Source organism: Labrus bergylta, chromosome 11 (assembly GCF_963930695.1).
Source record: "Labrus bergylta chromosome 11, fLabBer1.1, whole genome shotgun sequence".
Taxonomy (NCBI): Eukaryota; Metazoa; Chordata; class Actinopteri; order Labriformes; family Labridae; genus Labrus; species Labrus bergylta.
Genome location: NC_089205.1, coordinates 16,431,227 through 16,456,850, shown reverse-complemented (window position 1 = coordinate 16,456,850; position 25,624 = coordinate 16,431,227). Strand labels below are relative to the sequence as shown.

At 42.3% G+C, this 25,624-nt stretch overlaps 2 protein-coding genes across 2 annotated transcripts in view; one reads left to right on the top strand and one right to left on the bottom strand.

Annotated features, from left to right (window-relative positions):
- The first annotated feature begins 1,899 nt into the window (after positions 1-1,899).
- On the top strand, positions 1,900-5,804 carry tmem160 (transmembrane protein 160). The gene is made up of 4 exons (XM_020639345.3): positions 1,900-2,241; positions 2,451-2,475; positions 3,520-3,612; positions 4,447-5,804. The coding sequence occupies exons 1-4, from the start codon at positions 2,011-2,013 to the stop codon at positions 4,767-4,769; spliced, it is 672 nt and encodes a 223-aa protein (XP_020495001.1). The 5' UTR covers positions 1,900-2,010; the 3' UTR covers positions 4,770-5,804.
- A 4,098-nt stretch (positions 5,805-9,902) lies between these two features.
- npas1 (neuronal PAS domain protein 1) overlaps positions 9,903-25,624 on the bottom strand; it is a 39,149-nt gene continuing 23,427 nt past the window's right edge. Inside the window, exons 5-12 of the mRNA XM_020639308.3 lie at positions 24,327-24,416; positions 16,419-16,593; positions 16,136-16,248; positions 15,484-15,680; positions 15,173-15,279; positions 14,807-14,954; positions 13,234-13,346; positions 9,903-13,142 (exon numbers count right to left, since the gene is read on the bottom strand). Coding sequence (XP_020494964.2) covers positions 12,049-13,142; positions 13,234-13,346; positions 14,807-14,954; positions 15,173-15,279; positions 15,484-15,680; positions 16,136-16,248; positions 16,419-16,593; positions 24,327-24,416 — 2,037 coding nt within the window. The 3' untranslated portion in view covers positions 9,903-12,048. The remainder of the gene's footprint in view (positions 13,143-13,233; positions 13,347-14,806; positions 14,955-15,172; positions 15,280-15,483; positions 15,681-16,135; positions 16,249-16,418; positions 16,594-24,326; positions 24,417-25,624) is intronic.

The window sequence follows — 25,624 nt, the reverse complement described above, 5'->3', positions numbered from 1 at the left end:
TGAGAGAGAAACAGCCGACACTTCTGTAATAGATTGATTCCATATAAATGCTAATATCTCCCGCTTCATCAGGGGTCGAGACAGGACAAACGACGTCTCCAGGCTTGGTAAATGACGGCTTATAATGGCAGAGTTCATTAACCTCTATAACATTGACACAAAGAGAACTGAAATATGCTAAACCAGTGTGGACACGTACACACACACACGCACGCACGCACGCACGCACGCACGCACACACACACACACACACTCACTCACTCACTCACTCACTGATGCACTGATGCCATCAGGAAATAAAGTTTTTCCTGGACAGCATTCTGGGAAGTCTGGACCACACCTAACCTGTGTGTGTGTGTTTTGTGTATGTGTTTGTGTATCAAATCAATCTTATTACTGCAATAACAATAAAAAACAAATACTTTGAACGTATAAAATAGAGGCATATGAATCACACTTCTCTGTTTACTTTCAGGAAGATAAATTAAATCTAGAAGGACAAATAATGTATTACTTATCTGTATAGAAGGGCTCCTCAAGTGCAAGTATGTGTGAGGGTAAATATGTGTGTATACAAACATCAGCCTTCCATTGTTTTGGTGATTGTAGCGTGAGCTCAGCGACCGGTGGCTCAGCTGCACATCACATCAAAGATTTGGCTGTGCAGGGAAAAAAAAGACCACAACATACAACCATGACAGGTGTGGTCTCTCTCCTGGTCCCAGCAGGCTATAAAAGACAAAGACCCTCAGGAAGAGGCCGTCCACTCATCCTCACTGAGGACACACACACACACACACACACACACACACACACACACACACACACACACACACACACACACACACACACACACACACACACACACACACACACACAAACACACACACACAACACTCTACAGGACATTAGCCCGGCAATAAACAGAATAGGACTGATATGATTGATTTCATCTACCTTGAAACCATCTCATCTCTACAACAGCATTTGTTTAGTGATGATGATGTTAAGGTTTGTTTTTGTTAATGGGTAGTCCTCTCAATGTCATTTTTGCAAAAATATAACAATAATCTAAATAATGACGGGGATTATCTGTCAAGTGTTGAAATATTTCCAATAAAAAAATATTTGGTTTTACAACCACAGCTGGGTCTTGAAGTGAAATGATCCAACTCTGCAAATCTCTTTAAATTTAAGACTGATCAAGCCCTGATCAAAGAAATTAGAAATGAAACTAATAATTTCACATTTTAGCTGTTGCTCAGCCACTTGGTTTCAAACTAGATATTTACACGACAATCTCAGATATTGGTGACTTTGAAAGGTCAAAGAGGGAGCAAAACATTATCACCTTCAGATTGTGAGAGTTTGTGTTGAGAGTTGTGGAGAGTGGGGACCTTTAAGCTTTTCTGAAGGTGGTCATCTCTAATATTATTTAAATATAAGATTTACATGCGTTCAATTTTAGGTTTATAATCTTAACACTTATTATTTTTATAACATTATTTTTGTCCAGCATAGGTTTTTTTTTATTTTCATGTAGGCTATTTGACGTCTGTATTGTATTAAATGTAAGAAGTAGGCCTAAGCATCTTAATAAATACGTAAGTAAGTCAGAAGGCTAAGTATCGTATCTGCACATATATCTTGTACTCTGGCGCCATCATGTGGTGTAAATACAGACATGCAGGTTATGTTATTTGTATCAAAGTGGCAATCTCGGTATGAACAAACACAGAACTGAGTAATAATGAAATTTTAAAAAAAGTAGCTAAAAATTAAAAAATAATTTCAATAAAGCTGTTCTTAAAGTCCTCTGTATTTGTTTCCCTCATCGGTCGCAGGACGGCGCTGTCTTTATAAAGCTCACCTTTGACGTCATCGAAACTCTTCCGGGGTTGTTGTTGTCGCTCAGGTGGGAGTTCAGAGTGCAACGCGCACAGGTCGTGTTCCGCTTCCACTGTTAGCTCCTGAGGTGTCATAAAGGTAGCTGCAGGTACCAGGGATGTGATGGCCTTCATGAGTCTGTTCATGAGGAGGCAGTTACCGCAGGCCGTGTGCTACTTCGCCCGGAGAGTGAGGCTGGTCCGGCCTCCCTGCGCCGGACCTCTGCTGAGGAGGAGACTGCACGGCTCGTCCCGGCAGCAGCTCGGGGAGAAGGGACCGTGGGGGAAGATCCGGGGACCGGAGCAGCAGCAGCAGCAGTACCAGTTCGCAGACCTCGACAAGGCGGACGCTTTGGTAGGTTCAGCCCGGGAGAAAAAAAAACAACAACTTTCCCTTCACTTCATTAAATGAGCTTCTAGAAGGTTCCTTTTGCTTTCGTGTAACCCTCTTCCTACATATCTACATTGAACTGTATCATTGTGAAACGATGATAGGTGCGTTTTAAGGAGGTTGGTTTTCCTAATACTTTCCTTCTGTTTTGTTTTTTTGTTTTTTTTTTGCAGATGCTGAGGAAGTCCCACGAGACAGGTAAGGAACCCTGAACCTCACACGTGACAGGTGATCTCATACCTGCAGCTGCTTTGTTGTAGAAATATAATAATAGGAGTAACAAACATCTCCCTTTTAGTGTTCTCAAGCAGTAGTTCCACCTGGCTCTTTAAAATGACTAACTTTGCTGCAGTCCATAAATGGAACAAGTTCACAAAATGAAAACCTGTATGAAGTATTACAGCAGTAATGTTAAAAACAGCCTAAAACATTTGAACAGTTTCCACTCGAGTGTCATAGATATTTGAGAGCGCATGGAGAGAATGATTTCCCTGTTTATTGTCTTGACAGTGGTGTAGTCTGTCTCTGTGATGGGTGCTGACACTGTGGCTCAGACTGGAGTTAAATGTGAAGGCCGGCAGCAGGAAGAGCGGTGAAGAGTGGGTGTAGTGATGATCAGGCAGCACAGGAAAGAGAGAAAGTCACGTCTCCACATTCAATAGAAACTGTTTGAAAACTTGAACTATGTTTTTTTTTTTTAAGTTTGGTTTATGTTTCAGTTTTGTTGACATGAAGGTGGGACGACGTCCACTATTGTACCCTAACCCTGTGCACCTGTGTCCTTTTATCGACTGCTTTTAATTAAAATTAAATCAGATTTGAGTTTAAAAAAAGACAAAAGACATAGGTTAAAGATCTGTTTAATCTCTGCTTCAATGACCATTTTCCCCTGATGTATTGTTGAAAATCATCATTGTCCCTCAATCTAAATTCCATGGTTGTGTCCTAACTTCCCATCTACTAAACACTAAACATGTACACTTCTGACTAATCCGATTGTTGGGATTTACTGACTTTTCATAGAGAGAAATATTTAATTACTACAATTTACAATTAAGATATTTACCTTCAACACCGTTACTTGTAACTACGTAATTGCTATCTGTGCAACGTCTACTTGTATGCATGGAAACAACCTGATGGATTCTGGCTCTCTGCACAGATGTCAGGCTGTAAAAAAAAAAAAAAAAAAAAAAAAAAAATCTGGTCAGCTGTTTATTTCTGCCTTTGACTGTTCTGCAGGATTCCTCTCGTGGTTCAGAAATGGTCTGCTGGCAACTGGGATCGGAGTAATTGCGTTTGTCCAGAGTGAAGTGGGAAGAGAAGCCGGATATGGTAAAGATGCTGACCCTCTGTTTTACATAGAGTTGCATTGCAAATCAGACGGATCTCTAATGCAGTGCAATAACAAACAGAAGTCTGTGTTTTAAAACGAATAAGAAAGGGTGGTTGTAGTAAAATGTTTTAAAAGATAAACACTTGAGTAATAACCAATGTCTTGGTTGTCTGAAATTCTGCCTTTGAGCGTTACATTTCTATTAAAACTTTGATTCAGGATAAATGTTTGAAAATAGCACGAAGACTAGACTTAGCAGACATAGAATAGAATGTCTTTATTGTCATTATACAGTTGCACAATGAAATTATTTGGCTTCACCTTAAAGTGCACACACATACAAGCATCCACAGCTAAAAACAACAAAAGAAGAAATAACAAAAAAGGAACTCTCATTCAGGTAAGATGGGCAATGTATGGTAGGAGTTATTTACAGGTGGTAGCATAACAGAATATAAATAGATATTGCAGAAATATAAAATAAATACTGCACAGTATGAAATGTAAAATTATTGCAGAAATATAAAATATTACTAGGGAATACTTTGTAAATTTTCCTGTTTGCTTTCATGCAAATAGTTTGACTAGCACATGGTGCTTAATTAAATCATAAAGTTCACATTAATAATGTCAGAATAAAGGCAAGTTAACCTTATTCTAACATGTATAACCTCTCTGAGATCAATAAGAAGCACTTCAGATGAGAGATCATTTACTTTGAGTTTTGTAGAAGTAGTAAAATCAGTTTTGTGTTTTCTTACAAATCTGCCTCCATGGAAAAAAAAAAAAAAGGAGATTTCCACACAAAAGCCTGCCAATCTGTGTTTCCTCAGCCTTCTTCATCCTGGGAGGTGTGTGCGTGTCTTTCGGCGGGGCCACGTACCTCGGCAGCCTCTTCGCCCTGCGGAGGCTGATGCTGCTGTCTGTGCCTGCACTGCTGCTCCAGAGTGCAGCGGTGGGCAGCGTCGCCCTCTTCTGGCTCTGCGCTGTATCTCTGTACATCGGCCGCCTGGAGGTGGAGATCATCCACGATGAGGAGGATGGAGAGGATGAGGAGGACTGTCGCGAGTGCCGTGAGAGGCGAGAAAACAGAGGTTACCGTGACAGCAGACATCATGACAATGAGGACAGTGATGGCAAGGGGCCCAACAAGTAGAGAAAGTGGAAATGCTGTGTATGCTGCTTTTTTTTTCAGGGTTTCCTCTTGTTTTGTATGCCTGTGTGGTTGTCTGTCTCTGTGTGTGTGTGTGTGTGTGTGTGTGTGTGTGTGTGTGTGAGTGCATGTGTGTAAGTGCAAGCAGTCTTCATGTATATATGTAGGCGATGGGAGTCTAAAAAAACAGACCTATTATCATTAATTATATAAATGTTAAGATTATTGTGAAGCAGACTTTTTGACCTTCTAAAGAACTGGTCAGAAAACGCTGAAATTTAGGTTCACTTCATTTGAATAAATCTGTTTTTTTTTTTCTGTCTAAGTTTTCTAATAATCAGATATATTGAATGCTGCTTTACTTTCCTCCTCAAATTGTCTGATTTTCAAATGTTTTAACATCCTTACATTCAAAGACAAGAGACTCAAAAGAGAACAGTTATTTTTGTCCTGTTTGATTTTCAGGAGTTCTTTGGCTTTTCTTAGCCAACCGCTGTTTTGTCTTATCTTGTTCCACATAATTAAAAAAAAAAAAAAAAAAATCACAGAACTGTGATTGAATACTTGAACTTTTCATTGACGTCTAGAAATCAAACCAGCTGGTTGTCACATGTTGTGAGATAAAGAATGAATCCACACTATGTTCACGTTCAGGGTTGTCTTTAATGAGGGCTTGAATATAGACTTTTTACAGAGGTTACCCGGTGAACTGTTTTTTTTTTTTATTTTTTAAACATTTGTTTTGTAAGGGAAAGCGCACTTTTCTCAGACGATCTCCACTTGACTTTTGGAGTAAAGAGTATTTTTCACTGCTCTTTCTGTGGTTCTATATTTGACTTTACATTTGATACACATGTATGGTAACCACAAACGACTTCACCTTGAGTGAATGTCATACTGTGTCTGGTGGATGCTGTTATATCTGTTTTCATGGGTATCATGAATAGCGGGGGTTTTCTCTTGTTTACTTCTGTCTGCGTGTTTAACACCCTCAATGCACCCTGCTGTACAGACAGAAATAAAGCCAAACTAAATCTATCGTAACTTGAGTATATTCTTTATTTGCTTTGCATCCAGGCGTTTTACTGTGGTGACCTCAAAGCAGATACAGCTGAGCCTGTTTTCACAAACATTCTGAGAATCCTCTCAGAGCGCTCCTAACTTAGCTTAAAAAATCCAAGCAGGTATTTTTTTTTTTTCTAGCGTAGGAGTGATTTAGGAACATCCTGAGCGAGGAAGAGACAGAAATGTTTATCTCAGTGAGGAGACGTGGTTGACCCAGTTGCTAGGTATGACACATTTTTACACAAAAAAGACACAAAAAAATGGAGATTGTCAATTATAGAATCTAGTCAGACGTGTAATTATGAAAACTGTGGAATTAGCATCTGTGTGATACATTGTAAGATGTACATTAAAAGTATATAGACTACAAGATGTTTGAAATCACAGACCATCTTCTGCAGCAGCCTCTTCACATTCTGATCGTTACATCAGCAGGTGAAGAGTCTTAATCAGTGATCGGATGCACCTGTGGAGGTAACCACATGTAGAGAAGCTCAACATGCATGTCTCGCTTTGCAAAAAAGTCATACGGATGGATTGAAATGTCTATGTAAATAATTTGTGCCTGTTCAGCCCAACTATGAGTCAATAAGAATATTCTTTGTGTAGTGTTAGCAGAACATTTTTCCATTTTCTCCTCAGCTTGAGAAACTCTTAAAAGTCCTCCTTACTACTCCTAACAATTTTACACTTTAGGAGCTCTATTAAGAGCTAAGATGCTTTGTGAATCATTTTCACCAACTTTCAAGGATCTAGTTTTCACTTTAAGGGGAAATTCTTAGAAAATGTCCTGATTCCAAGAACTTTCTTTGAATGTTGTCACTAGGAGTAACTCTGTTGAGTTCCTCTACATGTGGTTACCTCCACAGGTGCATCCAATCACTGATTAAGGCTCTTTACATGCTGATATAACGATCAGCCTGTTAGGAGAGACTGCTGCACATAGGGCATGTGATTTCAAACATTTTGCAGGCTATATACTTTAAAAGTACATCTAACAATTGTATTACACAGAGTTGTTGATTTCATAGTGTTCATAATTACACAATGCCTGACTAGATTATATGATTAGGCCCAATCAATTTCACTGTTTGTCTATTCCCATTATCACAGTTTTTTTTGGATCAACCAATCACAGCTTCTGAAAAGAAAATGTCATACCTAGCAACGGAGTCAAACACGCCTCCTCACGGGGATAAAAGTTTCTGCCCTGTCGTCGCTCAGTTAGGAGGTCTCTGAGAGGAGTCTCTGAATGTTTGAGAATACGGCCCCTGTTGTCCACAGAAAGATGAGGTGGTTCTGTTTGTTGGTGTTTTGAGAATTTAGACACATTTTTTTATCTCTCAGACTTTGACTATGTTTTTTGCTTGTTCACTAAATGATTCTCTTACGTTCAGATTATTCATGCTGTTTTAGAGGGGAATAAAGGTACATTGTCCATAACCGGTCTAATAATGGTGACCTATGAGAATCATATTGAAAAACTTGCCACCACATATGCATTTAAATTTGAGAAACATCAACTCCAACAAGTTTGATTGAACAAAAAAAATAAAAATCAGTACAGAGGACACGACCTCCCTGTCCTCGCTGTGAGCTGGACTCCGTTGAGGACACAGAGACGTGAAGGAGATTTAAAAGAGCTCAATACAGAGACTGCATACTTAAATACCCACATACAATCTCATCAGCAACCAACCATGGAAAAAAAACTTTTCCTTTAAACTTAAAACATTAAGAAATCAAAACAGAAGAAAAAAAACACAACACCTGTAACACGGTGCATCATAACATCATAAGAAGTTGTTATATTTTGTGAATTATGCAAAACAGGCCAAATGGAACATGCAGGGTCTGTCAGAGTCAGCCGTAATGCTCCTTACAGTGGGAGTCAAAAGATGTACAAACTGTCCACACAGCCGCTGTACATGCATAATTCTTATAATGAGCATCTCATCTGCCAGCCTGTGTTAATTTATGAACTGAAGTGAGCAGCATGTGGTTCTTGCTTTTTTTTTTTTTCTGTGTGCATGTGTGTGTGTGTGATTGGGGTGGGCTCTGTCTGTGATAACTATCAGTGACTAGGTTAGGGCGAAGGTCTGTGATATCTCCCGGCCATCGACATACCGCGTTGCTGTTGAGACTCACCTCAGAGTCACCCTCTCTTCCTCTTCTCCTCTCCCCCTCTTCTCCTTCGCTGATTCCCAGGGCATTTCAGTGCAGCTGTGTTTCACATGCAGGGTGTGTCTGGACGTCTGCTGCAGTGTGACCAGCACCTCCTCCTCTTCCAGCCCCTCTCCTCCCTCAGATCCTCTCCTACCCTTTCGCCCTCCAGTCCTTTCTGTCTTTCTTTCCCTCTTTCAGGACTCCTCCTCACGTTCTCCTCCACCCCTCCCCTCCCCTTCTCTCCTTTCCTTCCCATTCCTTTCCTCTTTTCTCCTCCATCTGACTGCACAGGTCTGTTTGGCATGCAGGAGGCTCCTGAGGCCTGGCGCGTCTAAAGGGCAGGGCGCCCAGAGGCAGTAGACGCGCCCTCACTGACAAACACCATACAGCCCAGAGCCCGAGCAGCTACAGAGCCCACAACACTATCAGCCAGAGCTCAAAGTCCAAATCTAGCCTCATGCATCTCCGAAAACCTGCGCCGCACACTCACAGAACTGATTGTTTTGAGTGCAGGTTGCTCATCTGCTCTCAGGTGTTAAATGCCATGGCATGGATCAAAGGATCTGCTTTGAGAAGTGTATTAACTATGGATGGCCTTCTTCTGGCTGAGAGGAGACAGAGGTGAATGTTGGGAGAAAGTGACAAAAACAGTAGATCTACTAGAGAAGGGATGGAAAGTGAGAGTTGTAGATGTGTAGTTCTCTGGTGTCAGATGGAAGCTGTCTGTGTGTCTCCCTCCACCCCTCACTCTATTATTCCTACCCATATTTATACTCTTTCAGATGCATTTACATGTGCTCAGGTATTTCCCCTGGGAGCACGACTCCAATTCAGGGGGTTAGATAAGCCATCAAAGTCAGTGACAGAGAGGGCGTATGGGTGACTCGATGACAGGCAGAGTGGAAGACAGTCAGCAGAGATGCCATGACTTGTGCGCGCACATATTTCGCACACACACAATCAGTGACACAATCAGTGCACAAGCATTCCAACTGTACAAGCACTCCACAGAAACGGAGATACAAAGGGAGAAAGCAGAGGTTTCTGTGCACACACAAACACATCAGCGCACTCACTGATACAGTACATACGGTTTTGCACGTACAATGGCGTTTTCTCCCCAACAACTGCTCTTGTTTAGTATGCGCTTCCTTTGGTCTTGAGGAGGAATGATCCTCACTCTAATGAACTAGGGCCTGCCACTTGAATGTAAAACAGGATTTAACCCGTCTTCAATGTCAGAGCCCCTCCCTGGGGCTGCTTCAGACAACACACACGCACTCGCAAATTCATGGAGATGCACACATACACAGACACGGACGAGCAAGCAAACCACCAGTGTACACACCCATACACACACACACACACACACACACACACGCACATACATGCTGATGCATACCGGTATATAGTTTCTCAAAAGTGAGACGGTCCTTGTTCTCTCTGTGCTTTTCTCTTGATTTCAGAGAGATTCATGATAAAGTCTTTGCTTTATTAGTCACACTCAATTAATGCCCTGCTTCCTGCCAGGATCGCTCTCTCACCTGCATCTACTTTTCCTTTAATCTGAGATCAATATATTAGTGTTTTGTTGTATTCTCTAGTGACATGCAGAATAAGCCGCCTGCTGTGTTGACAACACACAACTTCTTGCTGTTACACACATTTCCGTTTAACGATGCATCCCATGTGATTGTCATTCTCTAATGTTCATGTTTGTAATGTAAGTAAATGAAGTGCAGACATTTTTTTTTAAATCTAAAATTATCAGTCCCAAATATGCCTATGAATCACATGTGAATGCTAAATTAACCATGTAAGGTAGTAATGGACTCATGACATGTCATATATCTGAATTGTTGACTGTAGGTGCAGTACAGACAAAAAACAAAGAAACACAAAGTCTCGAGTTGTGCTCCTCTACTGGAATATTTTATTGTTATTGTAATCTGTATCACTGTTCCTTTTTACATTTGCTCATTTTATTTGATGAGTTGAAGTATTCACAAAGATGGAGAATAACGTTAGCTTCACAGTGATGGGCAAGGGGTTAGATATTTGATTTAAAAAAAGAAAAAGAAAAAAAGAAGGACCAACATACATTCTTGTACAAGCACACACATCCGCACTCAATCACACACACACATACACGTTTTACCATTAAACACCCGAGAATATCTGTGCGCTCACACATATTTGTATGTGGCAGCTACACTCTCGGAGCGTAGTGCACATCGAATTTGCACATTTATATATATGTTTATGTTTGTTGTTTTTTTTATTTTTTTTACATTTTTTCCTGTCTGAAAAAAAAACATCACATCTTTCAGGTCATCATAGAAGCAAATCCAAAAACCTCTTACAAACAGTGTGTGGGCTCGTTTTGAAGACTCTTCAGCAGAATATATTTAAATTTATTTTCATTTTCATCAAATGAAAGTTTGAATGACTTTATTCCAAAGTGCTAGAGAATTATCCGATGTTTGTTTCTGGACAATTATCGTTTAGAATTATTCTTAAATTGACATATTGTAAAAAAAGGAAAAAAAAAGAAAAAAAAAAGAAGATATCACATTTTAGATCGATCGGTTGCGTCTCACTTCAAAAAGTGACGAAAGAAAAAAGTAATTTCATAGTTTTAATATAAAATATTTTGTGTTTGTTTCCTACATTCATGAGATGAATTGCAATTATTTCATTTTGACACAAAAATGTGTTTCATATTTTCATGATCTCAATTTCAAACTTGATCTCGGGGGTTGACTGAATTGAAACAGTTTTTATTTTAAAGACCTCTATTGGTCATCTTTTAATGACTGTACATGGTCGCTTCATTGACCCTCTTTCTTCTTCTCTGTGGTCAGCCTATCATATCAGTGACCACTCTTGCATTGTTTTCTGTTTTAACAGGCTCACACAATCCGTGCTAAGTGATATAGTGCTTCGAGTTCACATCAGAACTAATTTCAGTAAGTGCTCAGAAAAAAAACACACAGGCTTCAATGATGATTAACGCTCTGCCCAACACCCCCCTCCTTAAAACATTTCCAGAAGTATCCTTTATAGAGGATAATATCAAAAAGGTATTTGGATGACATTATACATCCAATAACAAGTTATTCTGTTTGACTATACTAATTTTTCACACCATTCTTCCATCTGAATAATCTGGTAATAAAAGCAATAGAAACATTACAAATTGAAAAAAACAAGAATATGGCTTTCATACACAAACACAGCCGCAGCATCATACAGAATATACTGTAATTAAAATTCATGGAAACAAATGATCTCACTATAATAATACTGTCCTGTCTGCATTGCATTTTCTTCCCTTATACATAATGGAATGTCTGAGACTACTTTATTCATATTTTGTCCCAACAGTGTGCTTTAAGTATGGCTGACTGATGAATACTTCTTATTATCATTATTTTAAATCTCAATAATAAAAAAACATGAGGGCTGTCTCCATCTATTTTTAAGGAAAACCCTATCATCAACTGCATTTCTGTGGAAGAGATGATTTTTTTTTTTACAATACTGCAATATCCAAAAATGTATATCCCAAAGTCCCTTTCATTCCTACAGTCAAGTGTCCATCTCCCTCTCTCCTGGCTTAAGGGTAATTGTGTTCATCTGAGTGACAGTGAGGATGATGTGAGCTGAGGGTCTTTATGGTTTCGTCTCTATGTACAATATGGCTTCTCTGAGTGGAAGAGACACAGAAATCAACACAGTTATCTAAGAAAGACACAGCAGAGTTCATTATTGTTGTAAAGATGGAGAGTCTGAAGGGACCACACGTCAAAAGTTCCCATGTTGCGTTTTCTCGAAGAGTCACTGACACGGTGATTCCCCGTGGCAGAGACTTGTCACATATTTTAGATTGCAGTTATTCGACTCATTGTCCAATTAGTAACGTCCTTAGAGGCTTAATGTCCTGCCACTTCTGTCTGTGCTGCCCTTTTCACTGTCTCTCTTTCTGGTCTGTCACTCCTCTCTGCTCTGTCCTTCATTTTTTTTTTTTTTATCTTTTCCTCTTTGAGTCTCAGTCGTCCTCGGAGCCCGCGGCCCCCCTCAGTCCATTCATACAGAAGGGCAGGCCGGAGGAGAACGGGTTGTCAGACGGGGAGAAACCGCTGAAGGGTGGCAGGCCGGCCAACCGCTGCAGGTGGGGGAAAAAGGCAGGTGGAGGTCCCTTGTGGTGGTCCGAGCGTAGCTGCAGGCTGTCGCTGTGTCCTGCGCCGTGGTGGTGGGAGGGGGGCAGCTCAGGCGGAGCGTAGCGGATGGTGCTGGGAGCGTAGAGGCTCTGGGGGCCCTGAGGGCCAAGTGCGAGGGGGTGGAAGAGGACCCGACCTGCTGCTCCTCCTGCAGCCAGTCTCTGCAGCAGCTCAAAGTCAGGGCCGTTACCTCCACCACTACTCCGACTGATCGCCCCCGATATAACCCTGTCGTCGCGGGGGAGCGGGGAGGACACAGACATGGCGGGGGACAAAGCTGGAGAGGGGGGAGTGAAGAGGCCTTTTGGAGGAGCCTCACTGCTAGAGGAAGAGTCAGGGATCGGGGTGGTGGGGCTGTCCCCATTGAGGCTGCTGGAGGGTGTGTGTGTGTGTGAGGGCTGTATGGTGTGTGTGTGTGAGGTGGAGGTTTGTGTATGTGACCCCCAGCGCCCTCCAGTGGTCAGGGCTTCATGTTCAGTCTTGATGCCGGGGCTGCCGGGCAGGGGAGACGGGGTCACTACGCTCTTCAGCTGCTGGATCACAGCCCGGCCGTTGTGTGTCCGGCTCCCCCTCTCCACTCCTGGAGTTGGGTGGTTTCCCCCTCCTCCCCCCCTGCTCTGTTTACCTCCTCCGCCTCTGTCTTCCTGTTTCAATCTGTCACTGTGTCCCCCTTGCTCCCACTCTGTCTCTTCCTCCTCCTCTCCCTCGCTCTCGCTGGCCAGGTCAGAGGATGCTGACACGCTCTCCTCTGCGTGACGGAGCTCCTCCATCCTGCGGCGGGTTTCAGGAGGAGCGCCTTCAGGGTTGGACCTCAGCAGGCGCTTCCTCCTATCCTCTGATTGGATGGAGGTGGCTGTGAATTTCTCTCTGCCTTTAGTGTCGGGGTCACTCTTCCCCGCTGAGCTCTTCACCGGCTGTAAGCCTGAGAGAGATGGAGATTTTTATAGCAAGAAATGTACAGGCAGGTGTTTGTGTGTGTCAGCGGGCATCAAAATGTGTGTTTAGCATCTTACCTCGGGCCTGTGGAGAGCTGGAGGCGGGGGACGAGCTCACTCGAAGTCGCTCTGCTCTGACGTTCTCCGGTAGCTGCAGTAGATCCAAGGGTGTGTCAGGCAACTCTGTTCGACTGGATGGAGAGATGTGGAAATGAAAAAAAGGAGGAAAAAAAGGTGTTAAAAAAAACCATGAAGCACTTCAAACCACTTAGATTAAAAAAAACCACTTGTGCCTTACTGATTTCTGAATACTCAGAATGGAAACAACATATAATCAGCCTAATAACAACCTCGAATAGCCAAACTGCCTCACACCCTTGTAACCTCCATCTAACACACACTCTACACCCAAAACAACAGTCCTTATCACTCACACACCGACATGCATGTAGACAGACAGGTGGGCAGAACCCTCCCTGCATAACACGCACACCCAAACACACACTCTGCGCTCCACTCAGCAGCCCACCTATACACAGTTAAGCTCAGACGAGGAGGAGGCTGCCGGAGAAGTTAATGAGCTCTTGTAATTACAGCACTAATTAACTAAAACACCATTCAGCCCAAAAATTCTGACATCCATTTGTTGTAATTATATAGCTTCAGTCCAATTAGCATTGAAACTCAGCCTCCTCCTCTTGTTTTTGTCTAAATGCTCCACCGCTGCGCAGCGCACACATTTTTGTTATGTACTGTACTGCATGTGTGCGTGTTTGTATGAAAAGTACATTTGCATCAGTGTCTGAGTGATTCAGGAGGGACTTAAAAAAAAAAAAAAGAAGAAGCATATTTTCAAGGTTGCTGCAGTTGTTGTGTCTGTTAGGTGAATAAAAAAAAAATGGCTCAGACAAAAGTTAGACTACATTTTATTAATACCTATAAAAACTGAAAAAGGAAGCTGGAATTTTCTGCATCATTTTGCAAGCGATCTTATAAAATAACACCGCCACATTAAGAGACATGGAATGAAATAGTGAAGAAGTAAGCACGTAGGTCTGTTCACTGACAGACAAAAAAAATGACTCCACTCTACAAGAGCAGTCCCTTTGACTGGAATTTGATGCATTTTGTAGCAAATTTCAGAGCAAATTTGTTAAATAAATAGAAAATTGTTAAAAGGGGAAAGCAATTCATCTAAAAAAAATCAAATACATTTCACTCTCCTATGCACTGTTTCTTTACGGTTGTTTTGAACCGCCGAATTAGAAGAGAATCTGATTTTTGTCCGCCATTAAAATCCTCATCTCTTAACGTGTTCTTCGGGAAAACCTTGAAGAATCTCTAAAACTTGTTTCAAAATTTAGCACAGCTTCAAAAAAAAGAAAAAAGAAAAGAAGAAACGTTACAACTTTTAACCCATTAACATTAACTGATAATGCGTAGTGCTTTGATGTCTATTTTGAAAGTATCCTCATTTCTTTTCTCACATGGTGGAAGGAGAGAAACTCTTCCAATAATCCGTCTGTATTTCATCATCAATCCCTTCAAAGGATCTCTGTAGACAGCATGGTGCCCGAGTGTATAAACCCGCTTCATATCAGCAGTTTAAAAAAAAAAAAAAAAGGTGCAGCGCTGCTCTGGTTTTACTGACCTCAGGATGTAGTTGACCCAGATGACGTTGCGTTCGTGGGGGGCTTTGTGGTTGATGGACACGGTGGCAGAGGACTGGATCCACAGATAGCCTCCTCTCCTCTGGAGCCAGCGGTAGTAACCCGTCACCACCTGGCCTTTACGCAGCACTGGGAGGAGACAGGCGGAGAGGGCCAGAAAAGAAGCCGGTTATTAGTTTTGGCAGTTCATGATTAAGGCAGCAGAGGGCGCCGATCACAACACAGGTCGTGAAGAGATTTCAACACGTCTCCCAGATTCATCAATACCTCACGTTCAGACACTGTGTATAATAAAGAGGAGTGGAGTTGAATTTCACACTCCCCAAGTGAATTTGGATATAACTCACAGTCCTCATGACTCTGCCGGAGGTTTTCCAGGTCCTCTACGTGGATGAAGTGATAACAGGTATGTCCCACCACCTCTGCTGGGGTCAGATCCATATACTCTGAGATCCTGTACAGATACACAACAACAAAATGAGTACATTTTTCTCCTTTACAGAGGCAGATGTGTCTTCTGAAAGCCCGCCACCTGGCAGGGAAACTGCTGCCAACAGCTCATGAAAAAAACATGTGGGAACATTCTGAAAACACAACCATTTTGGAGAATTAGGAGAGACACTTGTTTGTATTTATTCAAGGTCTGTACAGCACTTACCTGTTCTCACAATATGTGACCTGTAGGTCCATGTTCACTCTGAAGACAAACATCTGGCTCTCCATGCGCACTTCATTAAGCGTGGAGGGCGGGAGTGTGTGTGCCAGTGCGACCAAACCCATCGGTCGACGCACTGAGCGCGTGGAGCCTGGCACGAGTGCAGGGCGGCAGCGGATTCGTCCTGTCACATGGATTACCTGATAAAGAAAACAGAGAGGGAGTATTTGTTTTTGTTTTGTTTTTTTTCACAAAGAAAAATAGGAGGTTTGCAGAAAAGAAATACATCCAGGAAGTAGAAAACAACAGAATCAACAAAAAATAAAGATTAGAATCCTAACATGAATCAATAAATATTTAACTGAAACACAACACAACGTCCGACTCTGAGCTAAAGAATGCAGCAGCAGGTATTACAGCAGCCAGCGCAGTAAACTGTTATGTGCAGCGGTCCAGTGTGAAATAAGGTCAGAACCATAAAACACACTGAAACGACCACCTTGACAGAGCTGTGAAACCCTGGCTGCGCTAAACAAAAAGACAGAGGTCTGCTTGTTATTTCACTGTTCCCACAACAAGCAGGTACATCGGAGAATAATACAAAGGCCTGTTTTTTTTTCAAACAAGGAGAAGTTATTTCTCCTGACATTTGTACCTTGTATCCGGAGGACTTGACGTGCAGGCCTCTTTTTGTGAGTGTGGACTTCATGCGGATGAAGTAGCCACGGTCGGGAGACTCGTCAGCAGTAGAATGAGGACTAGATGGAGCTGTTGAGGATGAAAGGAGGAAAAAGAAACCCCACAGTTGAACAGTTTTTTTTATGATTTTATACCGTGTTTTTGTTGTTTCCAGGATGCAACACGAGTTCAACAGGGGAAGAATCTCCTTTTTTTTATGTATCAGATTTTTCTCTATAAAATCACACAATAATCAGTACCAGGTTCAGGTGTACCAGCCAAGGAGGAGGTGGATGCAGAGCTGGAAGCACTCTCTGGGGCTATGTGACAGCCGGCCTCCGCCCTCAGGTGAGGCTTGATCCCCAGCCGCTCGGCCATCTCCACATGGTCCGCTGGGTGGATGTAGTCAAACACACTGCTGCCGGTCAGCTCCACCTGAAGAGAAACACATCCGCTGATCAAAAACAGAAGCTTGGAGCACAAGTACGTACACACACACACACACACACACACACTCACAACACACACGCGCATACATGCTGAAAAAAAATCAATATACGTTATGACAGGAAAATGAAAGCACTGCTCTGGGTTACAACTCAACAAGGAGTGAGGAGGTTGTAAGACATTCCCACACACACACACACACACACACAAACACACAAACACACATACATTAAAGTCCAGTCTCAGAGGACCGAGTGACTACAGTATTACACAAATAAAACCAGGGGAGATAAAAATCAATTGTATTTGCTGATTAAAAACAGGTGAACTCAAAGTATCTCCAAAGGTCACATTACTATTCTTCCTCTTCCCCCATCCCTCCCAGCTCCTTCATTCAGTTACAGTCACTCCCAGCTGGCATAAAGAGCAACGCAACAGTTCATACAGCTCTATATGATCCTATCATCATAATGCATCATAGTCGCATTTCTAATCATTTAAAGGTAATCGTCGCGCTGCTCATGCACGGCATCCAAAAGAGCAGCACAATCGGAGCAGATGTGATTCCATCTGAAGCCGTATAAATGAGTGTGTGAGGGCTTGCACACATGTACGCAGCTTCTATTACATCTGTGAACGTGTATATGTGTGTGTGTGTGTGTGTGTGTGTGTGTGTGTGTGTGTGTGTGTGTGCCAATACCATTCTATCTGATAAAGCCATGGCTGCAGCAGCCTCACACCCTTGTCTGTAGGACACAGCCATTTATTACCGGATTAGAGCCATTTACTGCGGGCTTTATGGGAGCTTCAGCAGGCCCTCAAGGACATCACAGCCGGGGAGAGGAAGGAGTGGGAGAACGGGGAGGTGGAAGTTAAGGAATGAGAGCAGAGGGTGATGAGTGAAGACAGAGGAGTAAAATTTGAGGGAACCCCAACAAGTGAGGAAAGATAATAGGAGGGACAGAGGCTGTTAGTCCCAGACAAACAGAGATTCATCTCTTTGGAAATGTCCTTTTTTTTTGTATTTACTATGCTACCTGTAATTAACCATTGTTATACTAGTTAATCAAACCACCTATTAGCAGTCATTTGGGATGCTTGAAAAAAATAGTTCCCAGCTTAAAATGAACCAAACACAGTGTATATGCAAAGAATATTACAGTGGCCTGCTTAGCACTTACATTAACCATACAATCGTTTTAGTCTCTTTCACTGCGACGGCTAATTTTACTCACCAAGCTACCCTGCCTGCATATCTAAATTCACTCAAAAAAGATGTAGGTTGCCCAAGCCAGATACTCTCCTAAACTCTTGTATAAGATGCAACATGTTGATAATAAGCTCTTATTCAAACTCCCAGCAGTTTTGTAACAATATTCTCATCTGTTCACGGTCGTGTTAGATGTAAAGATAAATTGGTTAGCGAAGGGGGCAGAATAATGAAGCTAGAGTCTCCTGTGCAACTCTAACTCCAAATGACTTCACAAGCACAATATGTCAGTCCCAGGGAGTGTTTTGGCCTCACTTTTTTTACAATGGGGGGAGGTGGTCCAGCTTTATATACAGTCAATGGTACATTGCAAAAGTGTAAAATGGGGTTTCAGAACTTTTTGGACTTTGAACTGTGGCCTGTATTGGACAAAGATGATGCTCCGAGAGGTGAGAGAAAACCAACACAGTGAAAAGGATCAATAAGCTCGAACTCAGTAAATCTCTGTAGGTGAGGAGAAATAAAGAGTTGGGGGACAATTCTTATTAAGTCATCACTATAAGTGATAACTATTACACTGTAACATTTTCATTTAACATATTCTGTTAAAGAAATACAAGTATATAAATAAAGCCACTTAAGGTCAAATCAGGATGTTTTTGCATGTGTTACTGTTTAAAGATCAAGGTCATCAATTCAAGTTTAAAGTTATGACTTAAAAGGAGCCAGCTCAGAGCTGTAGGTCTCGCTTTAAAAATAAGTAAATCCAGGGATAAGATCAGGGTTCGTTGAATCTTTATACAACTTACTTGTATTAATAGTAATACAGCTCACAAAAAATGTCATCAGCATTGTGTTTAGGTGTTGGATTAGTCTGCTGCATTCCTTTTGATTCTGACATGAAAACTGAGTCACTCATTAACGCTTTTAAAAATTAAGAGTTTGCATCTTTGCATTGAGAGGCTGGAAGTTTGAGAAGTAAAGAGATGGATGCAGTTCGTGAAACTTGGGTTGCTTTACAGCTTTTTGTGATTATACAGATAAATCTGTCTCTCTCTTTCTATCAATCTAGTCATCCATCAATCTATCCATCGATCTATGCTTTATGAATAGTGATTCTTCTCCTGTGTGGGGAATTCCAGTCGTTTTTAAAGAAAGACTTCATGTACCTCTGCTCACAACACTGGACCTGCCCATCTGAAAGAGCCCCGGCCCTGTGGTATTGGAAAACAAGGTGAAGAGACAAACAGGTCCTTACGGGCTTTACCGGGCTTAAGACCTATCCGAATAATATCACTCCATCAGAGGCAGAGGGGAGGGATTGAAAAAAGATCAGACAGAAATGAGCAGATGAGAAAGAGACGGAGCAATTGAGGGGATGAGTCGGGCTCAGACATGAAAACAGGTATAGAATGTTGCGCGAGGCGAGACGTGAGGAGAGACCGAGATCATTCAAATCTCTCTCTCTCGAGTGTGTGTGTGTGTGTGCGTTTGTGTGTAAGCATGCACACGGCGGCCTCTTTTTCTCTGCGTATGTGACTAGACTGTCTGTTTTTTGTGTCTCCACAAGTCATTGTGTGTCATTGTCTGTGTGAGGAGTTGTCTGCCAATGCATCTGTGTGAGCCGGTGTGCGCGTTTGTGTGTGGATACCACGTGCGTGTTTTGTATGGCAGTTTGGTGGGGATGGGTGAGGATTGGGGGTGGGGGGCAGCAAGCAAGGGGAAGGAGAGACATGATATAAATAATAGCAGGGGGCTTTAATATGTATGAGGCATCCGGGCAGTGGTCCACAACACACTCTCAGCCCTCAACCCTCACTGACTGATGGGAGGAGAGAGGGGGGAGGGGGGGAAGGGTGGAGGGGGGGGGGGGGGGGGGGGGGGGGGGGCTGCATACTAACCATTCCCAGATCAATTCTCTCCTCCCTTAATCTACCATCCTTCCTCCCTTCTCTTTACCCCATTTATCCCTTTTCTCTCTCCTCCCGGCCCATGCTCTTACTTCTCCATCCCTTCTCTCTCTCCTCCTCATATTCGTCATCTCCTCCTTTGTCTCCTCATCCTGTCCTGCCTCCCCTACTCCCCCCCCCCCCCCCTCATTTACTATGTGGCATTCCCAGGTTTATCCCCCCGTGCTTCCGGCCCGGAGACCTGGCGAGGAGAAAAATGAAACCTGGAGGCGCCAGGGGAGTGGGCGGCGGGCTGTGCCCTTGGTCAAGGTGCCTGACCTGGGCTAAGCCGGCTAAGCAGCCCCCCCGTCAGGGGAGCAGCCCAGGGTGTACACTGGGGCAGAGGGGTCAGACGGGGGGGTGGGGGGGTGGGGGGGGGAGGTAGGAGATGGCCGGGCAGGGGCAGTCTGCAGGGGCGACATGCCCTCTAAAACAAACCACCAGTTACACTTTTTCACTCATCGTTTGTTTGTCTGTCCTTCCTCTCTCCCCTGTGCCCACCTCCACTCGCCAACAAAGTATATCGAAGTGTTTTTGTCCTCAGGCTCCAACCTTTCCTCCTTTCTTTAAAGTGTTTTCTTTGGACAATCTTGTACAATATCTCTGTTATAAATTCTCATTCTGCTTAACTGTAACTCTTTATCACCATGATTTTAACACATGTACGATTTATGCTTCGAACTACAATTCTACAATTCACTGAGCAGACGCTTTTTATCCAAAGCGACGTACATCAGAGAGTAAGTACAACACAAGCAAGGATCTAGAAAAAAAGGGAACAATGTCAGTAAGAGCAAACGATCAGCTTTGAGTCATTGGACACACAGGTGCTGACAGGAAGTGACCAGAGGCAAAGCACAACATTGACGGCATTTCTTTAGAGCTCTAATCAGTATAGAAACCATCTTATAAGTCATCGTTATCAAACAAAAACCATCGTCACAACCATCATCATCATCATCAATAATGTCAAGACCATCATCATTAAGGTATTCATGAAAGAGCTTAACTCTTCATTTAAAATGAAACATAGTTTTTTTCTACATCTGATACCTAACTGTGCAATAATTACCCATAAATATCGGCAACAAAGTTACATGGAATCGATTCTATGTACAATTTGAAATAACTACTCAAGGGATCATAAATTTAATTGAATATTAAATGTTATGTTTTCAACATATTCTACGTCTTCTCTCGCTCTCCTTTATAGCGGTCAACTGTAACACCATAATTCCCTGCTGGATCAGTAAAGAACAACTACTGTAAATCTTTTTCTGATTCAGATTTTTCCCTGCACGTGTCCATAAACACACCATACACTCCGTCCCCATATATCCCTCTAAGTCATCTCCTCAACTCCGAACTCTGTCTGCCCGTCCAGGTTGTCTCTCTTTCTCATCATAAACCCCCTCCATCCCCCCTAGCTCTCATCTTTTCTGGAAGGTAAACGTGGCGTTGTATGTTCAAGGTTTTGTGCGTAATCTTCGATCATAAATAATTTCATTAGAATGCTGATGGCTCAGGTCCTGTTTGAGGAGATGTGATGGGTTAGGCCATCTGCTCAGCTGATAAGAACAGCTCTGTTTTATTAGCATCTCCACCAAAGCCTCGGCTGTCTTGTTTACCTAGGCAATCCCAAGGCGATTTTCATTCCTACTGCACATTTAAACTCTATTTACACACTCAGACTCTCTAGCTCCTCTCTACCACTGTCTCTCTATCTCTCCCCCATTCCTCTCCCTTGTTGTTTTTTTTCTATCTTGTAATTGTCTGTCTGGTTCGTGATGTTTACATGTTCATTTTTCTTTTTGTTCTGTTGTTCATTATGTTTTGGCTGACTATTCTCAATTTTTCTGCCCTTATTACTTTTAAAGCTGTTTGCATGTGTGCATGGTTTGTGTGTTTGTCCCTGCAAAGGGAAGAATCTAGAAACTCAATAGTTGTTTCAATCAAACAGTTCTAGTCTGAGTCCAAACATGTAGGGTTACCCCCCCCCCCCTATCCAAAAACTTGCTTGCCCTCATCTACATTAACAGTTATTGATCTCGATCTTTTTGAACACCAGCAGTAAGCGTTCATGCCTGTGTGTATCAGAGCTGTGTGACTACAAAGTTACCCAATGGAGAACTTTCAGAAGTCAGAGTGAACTGCTAGTTTTTTCTGGACTGGTGAGAATTCCTTTTTTCTTAATTTCTAATAAAGAAAAACAAAATTCAAATGTTGCTCTACAATTGTCAAATGACAATAAAGGCTTTCTATTCAGTCCTATTCTATTCTTTTCAATTCTAGAATTTGGTTAGTGATTATCACTCTTCCAGATAATCATGTTTTTTGCTCTTGTGGTTCGCTTACCTTGCTAGGATGATGTCAAGGTGTACTCTCGGGTGTGCCGGGTGTGGTTACAGGGCCACACACTATTTGTAAATTTGAAAGTTACTCTTTTCCCAAAGTTACCCAAATTATAGAAAAAAAATGCTGTACTTGCACATATAGTTGCTCTCTTACACTGAGTAATAACTAGAGAGGAATGAAACAGTCTTAAAACATCCCATCGTTCTAAAGTGTATCATTGTGGCTTTTTCTTATGTGCTGTTTGTGGAAAGCACTCCCCCCACTCATTTACTATGTGGAATTCCCAGGTTTATCCCCCCGTGCTTCTGGCCCGGAGACCTGGCGAGGAGAAAAATGATACATGGAGGCGCTGGGGGAGTATTACCCTTAAACTGGTAATACAAATTAAATGATTAGAATTCTAATCATTAATACTATTGTTCACAGAATGCAAACACTGTGATCAAAATACTTAATACCCGACATAACCCTATAATATACACTACAGTATACTATCGTATTCTAATATAGCCACTGTAACCTGTATCTAAAGCACTAATAGAAGGGTTTTTCTTTATTTTTCATATTTTCCATATTTTAGAATAATAGTAGATTTAAAACAATACAAATAAAACATTTCATTTCTGTTTTGTTTTGGAAAGAAATACATACATACGTACGCATAAACTTCACTATTTATATTTATATAAGAAACACATAAGAGACACAGGGAGAGACACACATCAGTTGACTCAATTCAAATTGGTCAACTATAACAAAGAAATAAAGAAAAAATCACAGGGAACTTGACATACCTGGTCTACCAAAAAAAAGTTAAATACTGTAAAGGTAGATGATGTTGTTTGTATGGATTGTGATTCCTGTCTAACATTGAAAAAATACAATCCATCCACTTCTCTATTTTGGCTACACCATTTTGGTAATAACAAACACAAAAACTGAGGGTGGGGCAGTTAGACCAGTTGTGGGTACTTGCTGTATGCACCCCTGGTTGGACTCCATTTTGGTGCAGGTCAATCGGTGACCCATTACTCACATTCCATGTCTATCTTTGACTGATCTATATGAAAAAGGGTTAAAAAAAAAAAAAAACTTGGGAATAACAGAAGGCTTTACCAGTAAGATAAATTAAATGGGTACAAACTTATAGTCACTTAATGGAAACAAAACTACAAATGGCCACCAGGCAGTTTAGCTCCGCCAGGGAAGAACTGCCATTCTTATTCATAATTTCCCTCAGGCAGGTAAATCAACGCATTTAAAAAGAAAAACAAGGACTGTGGATTGTGTCCCCCATCTCTAAGTTATGTCGACTAAGGAGGAGAAGACATTTCTTTCCAAAATTAAAACATTGATTAAAAACTTTTTCGATGTACACACAGCCTGTGAGACAGGGCAGAAAAAAATCTACAGTATCCTTTAAAGTCACCAAGGGCAGACCCTCAATCACAGCAGGACTTCTACATGAAGAAACACTCCATTACTTCTGTTATTGTAACCCTAAGTAATGCTGTAGCCATTCCTCTTACTTGGAAACATCTCTCTCTTATCACACCTCTCCTCCTTTCCTCCCCCTCTCTTTCTCTCCCCGGCTGTCTCTATCTATCTTCCCATCCCCCTTGGTGTTTTTCCCCCTCCCTACAATCAATGTGGCTTTTAAGATGCCTATCGATTTGTTCCCCTAGACAGGCCCAGCGCGCTGGGGCGACACTTTGATTGCTGGGCCAGTAATTACTGTTATTATTTATGCATCTGGGCAAAATGGCAGGACTTAACATTCACAGTACAAGAGGCCACAGGCAATCAACAGAGGTGAGCACCTGGAGAGAGAGAGGGGGCGGGAGAGAGAGGTGGAGTGAGAGCGGCATGGCTCCCGAGAGAGTCACACTCCAGAGATGACGCAAAGAGTGCAGTCAAAGATATTCACACTCACACTCACACACACACAAACACACACACTCCTGGGAGGGGATATGAAAGCGTAAGCAGAAGAGAGGCACATGTGTGCAGATGCTATTGTGTACAAAGGATTATTCTTGTGTGTGTATGTGTGTGTGTGTGCGTGTGCGTGTGCGTGTGCGTGTGCGTGTGTGTGTGTGTGTGTGTGTGTGTGTGTGTGTGTGTGTGTGTGTGTGCATGCATGCATGTTTGTGTGTTGGTGTGGGAGAGATGTGTGTGTTTGTGTGTATGCAACGAGGTGGTCTTACCTGTGAGAGTCCCAGGTAGATAGAAACCGTCTCTGAGATGTAGAGGAAGCGTCCCTCATGGCTGACGACGAACACAAAGCCATCCAGAGACTGTGTACATAAAAAACACACATCACCCACGCATACACACACACACACACACACACACACACACACACACACACACACACACACACACACACACACACACACACACACCCACACCCACACATAAAACAAACAGAAACAAGACAGACAAATTAGAGCAATTAGTGTGTATCGAACAAATTACAATGAGCTGGAGAACAAACAACCCGTCACCCCTCGGCCTCTTTTTTTCAATCCACACACACACACACACACACACACACACACACACACACACACACACACACCAACGCACACACCAACACACACACACCAACATACATGCACAAATATGAAAAAAAAAACAGACAATTACACACAACCATAGATGAACAAATCCAACACAAGACATGAAAAACTGATCTTATTGACCAGAGCTGTTTCAAACCAATGTAATAAAACTCTCTCAGGCCTCTCTCTCTCTCTTTATCTGTCTCTCACACAAACACACACTAACACACTCACACAAAACCAGACATGGGTTTGGACACAGACTGAGATAGAACAAGAGTCATTACAGTCTGCAGTGATTCTAATGAGAAGTGAAAGGTATACAGCCAGACCATTAGAGAGGACTGCTTCAGAGAATAATACTAATCGTCATAACAAGCCTCACACACACACACACACACACACACAGACCAAGGCCACTTTGCTCTAGAAGAATGATTGCTATTTTGGCGGCCCATGCTTAAAGTGGCAGTGGTAATTTATGCAACTGACACATCCAGTATGCAAATGTGTGGCCGGGGTGCGGGGCGTCGTGTGTCGCGAGGATAAACCAGCCGCCTGAATGTCGGAGAACTAAAGTGCAATTATCAAGCCATTACAGCGGGAGGACGGCTGGGAGGGAAGAATCATAGAGTTTTTCTGGAGCGTTAATTTGATTTCTATCAGCGTTGTTTCCCCGTGACTCCCTTCCTCTTTAAAATGCCAGAGGAGAGCAGACATATGTGACGTTTCTTTGTTTTATCACAACCTTCTCGATTCAAACATCTATTCCCTCTTCCTTTTTTTTTTTTTTTTTTTGTCTCAACCTGTTCCCACTCCTTCCTGATTCCTTCTTAGATAGGATTGATTTTGTTCCACCTTTCATCCACACGTACAATCAAAACTTTTATTAAAAGACGAGGACCAAGTGTTTCTTCATCTCTCTCCTCTTTGGTCGCTCT

Bases quoted from the DNA above. Each gene is read 5' to 3' on its own strand.
- tmem160 (XM_020639345.3), top strand. From the start codon at position 2,011: ATGGCCTTCATGAGTCTGTTCATGAGGAGGCAGTTACCGCAGGCCGTG. The intron at 2,476-3,519 runs GTAAGGAACCCT...ACTGTTCTGCAG, and splicing joins GAGGAAGTCCCACGAGACAG to GATTCCTCTCGTGGTTCAGA. The intron at 3,613-4,446 runs GTAAAGATGCTG...GTGTTTCCTCAG, and splicing joins GGGAAGAGAAGCCGGATATG to CCTTCTTCATCCTGGGAGGT.